Consider the following 15,000-nt stretch of genomic DNA (forward strand, 5'->3'; position numbering starts at 1 on the left):
AGGCTACCGAAGAAAGACTGCCAACTGCAGTCTTCCTTCTGCTCACTGCTGCAAACACACCATTTTCAGATTTCGAACCATCTATGTATACTACATCTGGATCTCACACCTTTTCCAATGCCTGAAAATCTAGCTTGACTAAATTAGTTCAAGAAGAGAACTGAGGAGTTCCAACAGTTATAACATTTGAAAGATTCAAATTGAGATCTTTCATATGATTTCTCATTCTCCTACCATAGCACTGGCTGTCCTCAAAAGGGTTGAAAACCAGTCTAGATGTAGAAAAGCCCGGATTCCTTTGTAGTATTGTGTAGTAAATCAGGTTCACATAGTCCCGATGTAATGGCACCATACAGACTCAACAGGTAAAGGCCTGGAAGCTCCTGTAAAGATTCTGAGAGCTTCACTATGAACTGACTAACATGTGGAGAACAGTGGGAGCTGCAGATGAATAAACTTCACATCCATAGCCAAGTTTTCTACTAATGTGTTGTAGTCTGCACCCCAAGACAGGTGAGAAAGAACCTAAAAAACTAAGCACTTTTGTAGCGCTCTCCTTTACCTGTGTGCTGTGAGGCATCCAAGTAAGCCTTGAGTTATTTCTTGGATAAAACGCACGGGGTTTGCTCCTAAATAGAGGAAGGTTGGAACTTTACTCTTTTGTAGAAATGCATGGAGAGAGAATTTGAATCCATGGTATGTTGCCTAATGCACAAGCTAACTGACTAATCTGCATGTGCCCTTGCACATCCTGTAAGCTTCCTCCTGAGTAGTACATTTTGAATTCATCTATATAGTCTACACATATCAGCACTTTGAACGAATTTTACAATTCATTAATAGCAATGGCAAACAGGGTCACACTTGACACTCCCTTGAGAGACTCGTTCCAGCTTATCTTCCAGGTTGATGTTTCCTTCCCACACTCTTAACTATCAGCAAGAACGTTTTTTATGAAGGTAATGTTCCTTTTAAACCAATGTTACACAGCTTCATGAGCATGTCATGCTTTCAAGAAGTATCATAAGCCTTCGCAAGGTCAAAGAATGCTACCATATGAGGCCGCTGTGTGAAGGAATTCTGTATAGCAGTCTCCATCCTCACAAAGGCATCTGCATCATTTTTCTAAACCCATATTGATATTGGGTCAGTACATTCTCATTTTCTAGTAGCCATGACAACCTGTGGTTTACCATTTTGTACCTTTGTAATTTTGGGGATTAGAATGACTATAGCTTCTTTCCAAGTGAAGGGCACTGTGCCCTCTCCAAAGATCCCATTGAAAAGGTCCAACAGGAACTTTTGTGATCTCTCCAGTAAAAAAGATATCATTTGGTATAGAATATTGTCATCTCCCTGCACAAAAATAGTAAGTTATAAGGGAGCTCTGCTCAGTCCTACTAAAGAACGATATGGGCGTTGTTTCTAATCAGCGCAAAGGATGGAGAATCAGGCAGTGAAAGTTGCTCTAGGGGAGATCTCTGTCATAGCTTTAGCTAGCACATTTGCAACTTTTTTTTTTGTCTATTAAGATTATGCAATCTATCGTCAAAATAGGTGGTGAATAGGATGTACTCTTTCCAGTGATCTTGCATACCTTGTACCATACTCATGCAAAGAGGGTCCAGGAATAAATCAATATTGTCTTCACGACATCTATCTAACCCCCTTTAGCACCTGCCTGGCCTTGGGTTGGGTTCTTTTGTAATATATCAAGGTCAATTTGCTGGGCTGTCGTTTCAGGTGCCTTCGTGCAGCTTTTCTTACTCTGACAGCTTGTTGGCATTCATCAGACCACCGGAGGTACCGGAGGTCGACGGTGCTACCTACAACTTTTGGAAATGGATGCTTCTGCTGTAAGGTAAATTCATGATATGAAATGATCAACAGCATCCTGAACACACTTGAAATCATTCACAGATTCCTGCATTACTGCAGTTGATCTAAAAATATGTCAGGCTATATGTTCAAGTCGCCATCTATTCATCTTTTTGGGTGTAATGCCATTCACCTCCAACAGTAGTGAAAAGTGGTCGTTTCCGTCTGCCATGGTTGGCCAAGAGAAATCCAACTGTGTAACAGGTGAAACAATTGATAGGTCAATATTGGAGAGTGTTTTTGTTTGAATTTTGAAGTCTGTGGGTGTTCAGAAGTACTGCATCCAATCTTGAAAACAAGGACTCCAAGGCCCTTCTGTGCAGGTTGCAGTGCCTCGCTAGAGATGATGCCGGCCATTGAAATCTCCCAAGAGTGGAAATGGATGAGACAACTGCCAAAGGATATCTTCCAAATCATCTATGTTGAGATTATGAAGAGGGAAGTTGATGCATGCAACAGTATCCGTGTCAAACCAATCCTCACAGCATTCACCCATAGTGTCGTCTGTTGGTGGACAGCCTGAAAGGGAATATTTTGACGTACAATCACCGTTACTTCTTCATGAGGTCCATTATCAAAGGTCCTATAATGGGCTTGAACTTGGAAACCTTTCGGGGTAATTGGACGATTTTCACTGGTCATAATCTCTTGTAGGCATACACAGACTGGGTTATATGAAGTTATTAAATATTATTTGTCCTATATTACTGGGTATCCAGTTCTTCATGTTAACAAGCGACCTTTTCATAAGGTGTTTGGAAGCACCTGTGGTTAAGGCCCACCTCAAATCCCTTTCTGGAGGAATGTTATTTGCCTATAGCACTATTTTCCAAAGTCTTCCTTTGGACTGGGTCACTCCTTAGGGATGATGGGAAGGTCGGGCTAGAACCAAGTTAAGGGACTTACCTGACTGTGCAAACAACACCGGGGCACGATGATATGCTTCTGGTACTTATTATTTTTCAAATTTGTACCTGATACTCTGCTTTGAAGGTACTTCATGAGCTTCTTTACAGTGATAAGAGCATACTGGACTTGGACAAATGTCATCTCCTTGATGATCTGTTATACCACGCTTTACGAGTATACACACTCTTGGTAGTCCATTTCCCTGAAGACAGCAAGAGTTGACTCTATGCCCATAACCATGGCAGTGGAAGCACCCTGTGGTGGTTACATGCCACCTTAATCAATTCTGGAAAGACATGTTTTAAAAGTTAGAAGAGCTGATATTGATTGTTCCACACCATCAACTACTTAAAACGCTTCACTGCCACTACCTTGAACTACTTTAGTTCCTCTAGCAGTTTCTCCTCTGAATATCCCGGGAAAAGAATTGAAGTAATTTAGTGTCTTGTGCGAGTATGACTTGAGCATCGTCTGATAACAAAATTCCATTATTAGTCTTCCATCTCACTGGGGGATGATCACACACTATCATTAGTCTTCACCACAAGGTATTTGTTCTATGGAATACTTTCATATTTACTTGGTAAGATTTCCTTGATGGATTCAAGACTTTTCTCCTTTCCTGGTCTGGGAGCCCTGGAAGCATTCCGATTCCAATTCTTGGCTTTGGAATCTGGAAAAGTTTCAGAGTGACAACAGATGATGTTTGAAAGGGATTGGACAGGGGATTGTGTTTGTCGTAAAATGCATACAAAGTGGAATGGAGTCCAATGAGGGGAAGCTATAAGTTACAGTTTATATACACCCAACAGCCACGGGTGTAGGGAGGAAATATACACAGTCACTACCCACTGCTGATAGCGGTCGCAGGACCTGTGCGATGTCGACTAGGCAGTACCTATTTGACCCTTAACATATTTACCCAGCCGACTGACTTAACCAAGCCTTGATCAAACCACCCATCTAACCAGAATAGAAGACCAAAGAGGTGCGTTGCTAGCTGCAGGAAACAGCATGCAGCATCACTCAACCTCCAGGACTCCTGTTCCCCAACAATAAGGGATGCCATGCACGGGAAACGAGTTTTTCCTGTTTCAATATGGAATGAACCAGGGATGGGTGCCGCATCCCTTCTCATAGACCCAAGTGCAACTGAGAGCTATTTTGTCATCCCTCACTGGTGACCCTTTTGTTCTGGTTCAGCGGGTCATTGGGACCTCAAGCCCTCCCCCCTCCCCCCATCGCGGTAAGGCGGCTGATGCAGTTTTAAAATCCCATTTACAGATACAAATATTATGTATAGTCCTACAGCATACATTTGTGTGTGTGTTTTTTTTTATGTCTGTTGCCAGGAAAGTTATACCCGTAATAGGGAACGCATGTTTAAGCTCAAATGAAATAGTTGTCTCTTTCTCAATATGCATATTTTCTAATAGAGTCCTCAAGCCATTACGTCACGTTTCCCTGGAAATCAATTTTCAGTTCTAAACAAATTATATCGAGCCTCTTAAATTTCTTCAAAAATTAAACTAGACCAGTCTCTCGGGGAGAGAACCACTACAAATCAAATCATATTGATAGTATTACATATGTACTCGGTGTACTTAAAAGGCAAAGTCCAAGCAAGCATGAAGAAGAAGGTGTATGATGTAACGGTGAGTACCGTTTTATTTTCTTTCGCGGACTTAGATATGTAAAACCCAAGAAAATAACCATGGGTCGTATCAAATCTTGAAAGTATATTGAATAGATGATTGAATTATTTTTTCTGTTTTTTCCGATAGTACGCAATGTTGTTTTTATATAAAAGTACTTTAGGTCTATCGAAAAAATGGACTGCGGAATGCATTGATATAAATCCCGAGATCGTAGGTCTGCTCATTTTTTTTAAACAAATAGGGTACCGGAAAATACAATTACTTTCAACAAAGAAATTTACTTGAATTGAATATGGAAGGCGATTACTAACATTCATTAACATCAAATCTAATCAGTCGATGTATAAAGCTACATTCCACTATTCATGACTATAATTCAACCGTAATTCAATTCCTTCAGATATCGTGAACAAAATATTTGAGTAACGAGAGTAAATGCGCTTCCGGTAGATAACTTTTATACGTTTGTGAACTGAGTTGCGGGTGTCTTTAGAACTGTAAATTCGTAGCCATGACAACGTGACGTAACGCTTGAGAACTCAATTAGCCTGCGTCAGCATAGAAACTGTCTCTTTTAAATAGATTTCCTTAATTTGGCGTAATTTCCTTCCACCATTCATGCCTTTTTTTCCATGAACAATTATCATCATACATCAACGATACGTCTACTTAGAGGCTTTGTTCTATCATTTACCTTTTTATTTATTTTCTTTTTCTTTTTTTAAATGCAAATCAGACTTTACCGCTCCGTGGAACATATTTTAAACTTCTTCATTGCTCAATAAGATAATAGATCAAAATATTTATAAGTGTCCAGCATAAACATAGTTGAAAAAGACGCAATTCAATAAGTCATAATAATGCTACCTATGTCATTACTGTGTTTTTCTCATATTATCACTGGTACTATTGCATACTCATGATTCTTAATGTCATCGCCATCAGTATCATTATCATCAGGAATCTGTGACTGAGTATTAATGCTAATAGTAATCTCTTTGCCATTTTACACAGATATATTCACATAGTAATTGGAGTAATGAAAATAACGGAATCATGGTGGTAGAAGTAATTTGAAATGATTTGTAAAATTAGAATTTACAGAATCTTCCATTCTTTAGTAAATAAGAATGTACTCCTTTCTATTGTTTTTGCATACTCCTAAATGTAAAAAAAAAAAAAAAAAAAAAAAAAATTGTCATTATTAATGAATTGTACTTCTTCGTCTATCGTTTCCATTGGTTGGTTAATTTTATACATTTATGTAGTTCCATGTTTATCAGATCTTTATTATATACTTATTTGCTTATAGTGTTATTCATATTCAATAGAGGTATAGGTTGCCTCCTTGCAATAGCCTTCTTGCACAAGATGTAGCAATGCTCTCTACCTATTGGTCAAGGCGTAAAAAGTCGACCAATGACATTAAAGGATATTTTGCCCTAATGTCAAGCACAGGGGTATATATAAGGCCTTAGACCGAAAACTTAGTATAAATATATATTTACTGAAGAGAACAGAGCATTGAGTATCGCATCTTTTAAGATATTCCTTATCTACTGAGTGATTTGCAAGGTGCGTGTACAGTATATGTGAAATTGATTTTTTTTTTCAATTACTTAAGTTTCAAGAAATCTCGGAGTTTAAAGACTGCAATATTGAACAAAGGGTTCAATCTTCATCGTGTAGTTTATCATAGCGATATGTAATCATTTACTGATAGCATTCTGATTTCTGTTGCAATTTACTATAGTAAGAGAATAAACATTTTCCTTTTCCTTTTAGATGAATAGCGCCCTTATCCTTCTGGTGGCCGTTGGTCTTTCCTGCTTGATGGCAGTCCAAGCAACCTCATTCGGCGTTCTAGCCGGCCTAGGAGCCTTGACGAGCGGTATTAGCAAACGGAGATATCACGGTGCAAGCCATGGACGCGGCCATGGCCATGGATATAGAGCTCCTAAAAGGAAGTACCGTCTCCGCTACCGCCGCTCCGTCGCAGCAGCTGATGAGGAAGATGACGACCTGATTTTGTCTGCAGTAGGACAGCTGGATGCCGACACCTGCATCCCCAAGATGTTTTGCGTCCTGCAGGCGAAGGATGAATCCGATCGCACACAGAAAGAGAACATGCTTGTGGAAATCTTAAGCGATAATACCATGAACCCAAACTCCTACAACGCTGCCTTCGTCTACGCTAGAGTCGTCGCCACTAAGGAGAAAGACTCCTCCGTCTGCAAGAAGGTTTTCCCCAAATGTTCACTTGGTGAGGAGGAACTAAGTGAGCTCTTGGATCTAGCATGGGGCTGTGATTGCAGCTCGGGAGGGAAAGAGTAAAAGGGCCCACTCTCTCTCTAATGTCCGTTGGAGAGCGAAAACATATGATGAGTCATTCTACAAAGAAAATTTCTTATTGCGATATGCCCGACTAGTGTACATACATTATACACAGATATACTGTGCCTATTAGTAGATGTTTATTTGTTTCATGACTGCGAATATGCGGGTTGTTGATCCAAAGACAGAAGCTGTTTTATTTTCTACATCAGATGGTGTATATTTGACATGCTTACGAGGCTGATAGTTTGATGATTTTAGACAAATATATCAAAATATGGTTGCTGGAATAATTGTTTTTTATCCCTCTCTTTTTCCTCATCACCTAACACATTACCTATATTCCCAGGCATATTGTACAAGGATCCTGACAGGGTCTGTATATGTATCTATATATTTATATCTAAAATAGTATATATATACATATAATCCTTATTTCTATGAATATACATATATATAAAAACTTATATACATGTGCATATATTTATCTATCAGTCTATCTATATATATCTTTACATTTATAACTAAATTCTTATATGTATACACATTCGTATATATTTAAATACATATATACGTATATATATGGCAAAGGGACAACAAAGGGAAAAACAAGAAAACACGAAGGACTTTTCGCTGTATTGCTTCTTCTGGATTTCTTCATGCCTTGGAAAAGCAATATTTATATAGATGTATGTATATACATACATTCACATACATACATACGCACACATATATTTATATATGTATATACATATAACATAAATACGTATACAAAAGTGTCTATATATACATCTATCTATCTATATATAGACATACATATATGTCTATATATATATAATTGTCTCTATCACTCTATATATAATACTTATAAGTATATGTATATATGTACACATGTCTATATATACATATATTTATATATAACCACACGCACATGTATATATATATATATATATATATATATATATATATATATATATATATTTATATGTATAAACACACATGTATAGGTTTATGTATAGCTGAATGAAATTGTTGAAATTTTCTCAACAATATATAAATTACCAAACGTTACTTGGCAAAATCATATCTATTAATTATCCTGCTTCAAAAAATGGAAACCCTTTCTCTCTTAAATAGCTTTCACTGACAGCATAAACACAGCTTCCAAAAGGAAGAACCTAGAGCAAGCGGTTTCCTTAATAAATCAGGGTGGAAACGATAACCATGTTCTTTGACTTAATTTTTTCCTCTCTCTTTCTGCCTTAAACGCTGTACCATTTCCATTCCCTGATTTTTCATGTACCGGAGATGTGTATTACAGAAGCCTTCGGAGAAATGCATGGCAGGTTTTAAATATCAGGATAATTGATCCAACATAAAATTGATTTAACTTGTCAAGATGGGTCCAACATCCTAGACAGATTCAACGTGAAAATTACATTGATCATGACAGTATATATTAACATGGTTTCAACATGATTCTTAGCTACAACATGACAACATAGATTCGACATGGCAGCAAGAAAACTCAAACACATGAGTTGAAATCAACGACAAAAAATTCAACACGACAGAGACTCTAGACTGAACACGATAGAGAACCTGGTCCGATGTAGTGGTGATAACCGTGTATGGCTATGTAGGTTTCATTGAAATTGGTCCATTTTGGATAATGTATTTGAAAAATCATAGTCCTTTGTCATCGTGTAAATTAGTTCTACTGCTTACAATAAACGTATAACATTTTTGATAGAAAATATGTGATGAAACATGCTTTGTTAAAAATAAAGCATAACATTTATAAGTATCTAGCATTAATATATTTCAAGGAAAACAGACACAAAAAATAGAACGTAGTCAAATAATGTTATATGTGTCATTACTGTGTGTTTTCTTTATTATCATTGATACTGTTGCATGCTCATGATCCTTGTTGTCATAGGTTGTCATCAGTACCATTAGCATCAGGAATCTGCGAACAGTTAATACATTTAATGATGATGTATGTCGGTTTTACACGGATGATTTCATTTACATAGTAATTAAGATAATGAAAATTACGGACATACGGTGATACATATTGATGATAAAAATGAATTTATACTATCAGAATACACGGAATCTTCTATTCTTTTGTGTTTAAGAATGAACCCCTCTCTGTTTTTGTTTACTTCTAATTGTTAAAAATATATGATTTTCTATTTTTTTCTGATAATTAATTGATTGTACTTCTTCCCTTCCGTTTCCACTTCTGCGACGTCTGACTTCATATAATTACGTAGTTACATGTTTATCTGATCTTTGTACTTTACTTTCCTCATTATCCAGTAATTCATATTCAGCGGAGGTATAGACTGCTTCCTGTAATACCTTTCTTGCACAAGGCTTGGCGATGCTGTCTCGCTATTGGTCGGGGCGTAAAAGGTCGACCAATGACATTAAAGGATATTTTGCTACAATATCAGGCAGAGAGATATATATAAGGCCTTAGACCCAGAGCTTAGTATACTCATATGCTTACTGAAGAGAACAGAACATTAAGCCTCCTAACTTTGAAGAGATTCTTTATCTACTGAGTGATTTGCAAGGTGTGTATATGTAAATTTGTGAAAAAAAATCGATCTGGTTATTACATAAGGTGAAATAAATCACGATGTTTATAGACTACAGTGTTGAACACAGGGATCAGTCTTCATTGTTTGCCAAATAGAATGGAGTATATCATTGCCTTTGCACTATTTATAACATTCTGACTTCTGTTGTGATTAACTAAGAATTAACGTTTTGTTTTTCTTTTTAGATGAATAGCGCCCTAATCCTTCTGGTGGCCGTTGGTCTGTCCTGCTTGATGGCAGTCCAAGCAACCTCATTCGGCGTTCTAGCCGGCCTAGGAGCCTTGACGAGCGCTATAAGCAAACGGAGATATCACGGTGCAAGCCATGGACGCGGCCATGGCCATGGATATAGAGCTCCTAAAAGGAAGTACCGTCTCCGCTACCGCCGCTCCGTCGCAGCAGCTGATGAGGAAGATGACGACCTGATTTTGTCTGCAGTAGGACAGCTGGATGCCGACACCTGCATCCCAAAGATGTTTTGCGTCCTGCAGGCGAAGGATGAATCCGATCGCACACAGAAAGAGAACATGCTTGTGGAGATCTTAAGCGATAATACCATGAACCCAAACTCCTACAACGCTGCCTACGTCTACGCTAGAGTCGTCGCCACTAAGGAGAAAGACTCTTCCGTCTGCAAGAAGGTTTTCCCCAAATGTTCACTTGGTGAGGAGGAACTAAGTGAGCTCTTGGATCTAGCATGGGGCTGTGACTGCAGCTCTGGAGGGAAAGAGTAAAGCTTGCAGCTAAAACTCATTGTCGCATCTGTTGGCATCTTCCTATGGCTAGAGCCACAGAAGGGTGACAAGGTGCTTCTCTCTCTAATGTCCGTTGGACAGCGAAAACACATGTTCACTTTTGAATCATACTGCAAAGAGAAAATCTCTAATTGCGATATGTCCTGCTAGTGTACATACATTATATGCAGATATTCTGTGCCTTTAAATAGATATTTATTTGACCCCAAAACAGATGTTTTATTTTCTACACCACATGCTGTATAGTTATGACAGCCTGTTGCTTATTATGCTGAAAGTTTGATGACTTTAGACAAATAAATTCAAAAATAGTTTCTAGAATGATTGTGTTTTATCCCTCTTTTTTTCACCATCACCTAACACATTACCTATATTCCCAGGCATATTGTACAAGAATCCTGATTAGGCCACCAAAACTTAGAAAATCTATGTTTGTATAGCTATATTTATTTATATCTGTATCAGTCTATCTGTATATGAATCTATATATCTATTTGTGTTTATTTACCTATATATGTACCTATATATCTATATATAAAATATGTATATTTACATGTCATCAATAAATATATAACCTTATATACAAGTGCACGTACTTATTTACCAATCAATCTATATCTTTACATTTATAACTAAATACTTATATGTATACATATACATATTTAAATAAATATATAAATGTATATGAATATATATATATATATATATATATATATATATATATATATATATATATATATATATACATATATACATATATATGTAAACACACAGAAACATATAAATGCTTATGCAAATGTTTATGCAACTATCTATATTTATATATAGATTTCTATATAAATACCCATGTATATATGTATGTATATATGTCTATTATTTCTCTCCTTATACATATACATAAATATATATTATACACACACACATGCATATGCAAATATATATATACACATGTTTTTGTTTAAGGATAATTGAATTAAATTATTGAAAGCTTCTCCTTGCTTACCATTTTCCACATCTTTGGGACTTATTAGCACTTGCTTCAACTTCGGAATATAAACTATCAAACTATCTATTAATTATCCTGTTAAAAAAAAAAAAAAAAAATGGAAACCCTTTCTCTCTTAAATAGCTTTCACTGACAGCATAAACACAGCTTCCAAAAGGAAGAACCTAGAGCAAACTGTTTCCTTAATAAATCAGGGTGGAAACGAAAACTATGTTCTTTGACTTCATTTTTTCTCTTTCATCTCTTTCTGCCTTAAACGATGTACCATTTCCATTCCCTGATTTTTCATGTACCGGAGACGTGTATTATAAAAGCCTTCGGTGAAAAAAAATGAGTTTGTTTACACTGAATTGATTGCCACGCGGGTGTAACCATAAGGAAAGAAATGCACAAAAAAAAAGAAAAGAAAAAAAAAAAAAAGGTAGCACGAAAGCCATTGAACATACGAAGCAACATCCAGCCATTCCGGAATCCTCCATTCGCTTTCCAATCCACTCTAACGATGCTCCTTGCATTTCATTCTAGTTTGACATATATGTGCTTATCTATTGTTTATATTTCATTGATTATCAGTCTTATTCATTCATTTTTCAATTTCCCCCCCTTCCTTTTTCATATATGTTCGTTCCCTGCCCTGCCTCTTTCTCCATCTTGTTCATTTTCTTCTCTTTTCATTTTTTGAAACTGCATCCCATTTGCCATCTCGTCTTTCAGCCATTTTTGTAACTGTTGTGAAACCCTCATCAGCTGTTTCTCTCGTTACACTTTTTTGCTACATTCCTTTCTTTTCCTTTCTGTTCTTGTCTCAGGTTTCTCCTTAAACAATCATCATACATAGAACGATATTTTTTTTCTTGATTTCACTTTTACTTTCATTGCAAACATTACTTCATTGCTCACCACAATACCCGATGAAGTCAGATCAATACATAGATTCGAAACATAGAAATGAACTTTTACTTGTTAACAATTTACTTGTTAACAATGTATAGTAATGTGGATAGTCTGGCGAGTGTGAAAGTATTCTGAGAATCTCCAGTTAGCTGTTATGATCACCCAAAGGGAGCGTATGTAATCCTAAATCATTGGGTATCATATTAAAATACAGTTGATTGTGCGTAACAGAAAGGTAGGTTTTAAATACCAGCATGATCCAACATAACAGATTTAACTTATCAAGATAGGTCCAACATCCTAGACAGATTCAACGCGAAAATTATATTGATCACATAAGGCAGGTGTTAAAATGGTTTCAAGATAATACAACGGTTAAGTATTAACATGGTTTTCAAAGAATACTTAGCTACAATATGGCAGCATGGATTCGACATGGCAGCAAGAAAACTCAAATACATGAGTTGAAATCAAGGACAAAAAATTCAGCACGACAGACTCTAGACTGAACACGATAGAGAAACTAGTCCGGGATGGTAGTAAGAACCTATAAGGCCATGTAGGTTTACAGAAATATACAATGAAACATGCTTTGCTAAAAATAAATCATGAGATGTATAAGTACCTAGCATTAACATAATTTTATGGACACAGAAAATAGAACGTAATCAAATAATTCGTAATATTATCTGTGTCATTACTGTGTGTTTTTAATAATCATTGATACTATTGCATACTCATTCTTCTGTCACCATCATTATCATTGCCATCAGGAATATGCGAACGAGTAATACTGTTAATAATAATGTATTTTTCATTTTAGACGGATGTTTTCATTCATACAGTAATTAAAGTAATGGGAATCACGGAATTACGGTGAAAGAAATTGATGATAAAAATGAAACATCAGAATACACGGAATCTTCTATTCTTTTGTGATTAAGAATGAACCCCTCGCTGTTTTGTTTACTTCTATTTGTTATTTTTTTTCTCTTTTTTCTGATGATTAACTCATTGTACTTCTTCCATTCCGTTTCCATTTCTGCGATGGTTGACTCCATATAATTACGTAGTTACATATATATCTGATCTTCGTACTTTACTTTCCTCATTATCCAGTAATTCATATTCAACAGAGGTATAGACTGCTTCCTGTAATACTTTTCTTGCACAAGGCTTGGCGATGCTGTCTCGCTATTGGTCGGAGCGTAAAAGGTCGACCAATGACATTAAAGGATATTTTGCCACAATATCAGACAAAGATATATATATATATATATATATATATATATATATATATATATATATATATATATATATATATATATATATATATATATATATATATATAAGACCTTAGACCCAGAGCTTAGTATACTCAAATGCTTTTTTGGAAAAAACAGAACATTAAGCCTCCTAACTTTGAAGAGATTCTTTATCTACTGAGTGATTTACAAGGTGTGTATATGTAAATTTGTGAAAAAAAAAAAACGATCTGGTTATTACGCAAGGTGAAATAAATCACAATGTTTACAGACTATAGTATTGAACATAGGGATCAGTCTTCATGGCCAAGTAACTGAGAATTAGCGTTTTGCTTTTCTTTTTAGATGAATAGCGCCCTAATCCTTCTGGTGGCCGTTGGTCTTTCCTGCTTGATGGCAGCCCAAGCATCCTCATTCGGCGTTCTAGTCGGCCTAGGAGCCTTGACGAGCGCTATAAGCAAACGGAGATATCACGGTGCAAGCCATGGACGCGGCCATGGCTATGGATATAGAGCCCTTAAAAGCAAGTACCGTCTCCGCTACCGCCGCTCCGTCGCAACAGCTGATGAGGAAGATGACGACCTGATTTTATCTGCAGTAGGACAGCTGGATGCTGACACCTGCATCCCCAAGATGTTTTGCGTCCTGCAGGCGAAGGATGAATCCGATCGCACACTGAAAGAGAACATGCTTGTGGAAATCTTAAGCGATAATACCATGAACCCAAACTCCTACAACGCTGCCTTCGTCTACGCTAGAGTCGTCGCCACTAAGGAGAAAGACTCCTCCGTCTGCAAGAAGGGTTTCCCCAAATGTTCACTTGGTGAGGAGGAACTAAGTAAGCTCTTGGATCTAGCATGGGGCTGTGACTGCAGCTCTGGAGGGAAAGAGTAAAGCTTGCAGCTACAAACTCTTTATAACTCCAGTTATAGTTGTTGGCATCTTCCTATGGTTAGAGCCACAGAAGAGTGACAAGGAGCTTCTACTATTTAATATTTATTTTTTTGATGCCTGCGAATCTGTTGTTTGTTGACCCAACGACAGAAGCTGTTTTATTTTCTGTACCAAATGTATAGATATGACATTATGTTGCTTACCATGCTGAAAGTTTTATTTTAGACAAATATAGACATATTTTCTGGAATTATTGTGTTTTGTTATTACTCTTTTTCACCATCACCTAACACATTACCTATATTTATAGGTACAGCGTACAAGAATCCTGACTGGGCCACCTCAATAGATAGATAGATAGATAAATATAGATACATATAGATAGATATAGATCAATCTTTACATATACTATCTATCTATCTCTATATATATATATATATATATCTAGCTATATATACACATACGAATATCTTTCTGTATGTCTATATATATAAAAAAACACTCTTCCGTGTTGTTACTTATGGTAGAAAAACCCTCAATGCATAAATTAAATTTATTAAAGCAAGTGAGACAACAGTATTGGAATCGTCCTCGATTCCAATACTGTTCGGAGTCATATATCGTCATATAAACACAGACCCGAAGATGGAATCGAGGACGATTCCTAAACTGTTGTTTCACTTCAATAAATGTAGTTTGTGCATTGTGGGTTTTTCTACCATATATATATATATATATATATATATATATATATATATATATATATATATATATATATATATACGCACACAC

At 36.5% G+C, this 15,000-nt stretch overlaps 2 protein-coding genes across 2 annotated transcripts; both read left to right on the plus strand.

Moving 5' to 3' along the window:
- The first annotated feature begins 5,935 nt into the window (after positions 1-5,935).
- LOC113800079 (uncharacterized) lies at positions 5,936-7,061 on the plus strand. Its single transcript, XM_027350806.2, has 2 exons — positions 5,936-6,020; positions 6,231-7,061. The coding sequence occupies exon 2, from the start codon at positions 6,231-6,233 to the stop codon at positions 6,777-6,779; it is 549 nt and encodes a 182-aa protein (XP_027206607.1). The 5' UTR covers positions 5,936-6,020; the 3' UTR covers positions 6,780-7,061.
- Positions 7,062-9,258: 2,197 nt separating this feature from the next.
- LOC113800078 (uncharacterized) lies at positions 9,259-10,593 on the plus strand. The gene is made up of 2 exons (XM_070118428.1): positions 9,259-9,367; positions 9,580-10,593. Exon 2 carries the CDS (start codon positions 9,580-9,582, stop codon positions 10,126-10,128), a length of 549 nt encoding a protein of 182 aa, XP_069974529.1. The 5' UTR covers positions 9,259-9,367; the 3' UTR covers positions 10,129-10,593.
- Positions 10,594-15,000: the final 4,407 nt, after the last annotated feature.

The sequence above is a fragment of the Penaeus vannamei genome, chromosome 4, assembly GCF_042767895.1.
Source record: "Penaeus vannamei isolate JL-2024 chromosome 4, ASM4276789v1, whole genome shotgun sequence".
Taxonomy (NCBI): domain Eukaryota; kingdom Metazoa; phylum Arthropoda; class Malacostraca; order Decapoda; family Penaeidae; genus Penaeus; species Penaeus vannamei.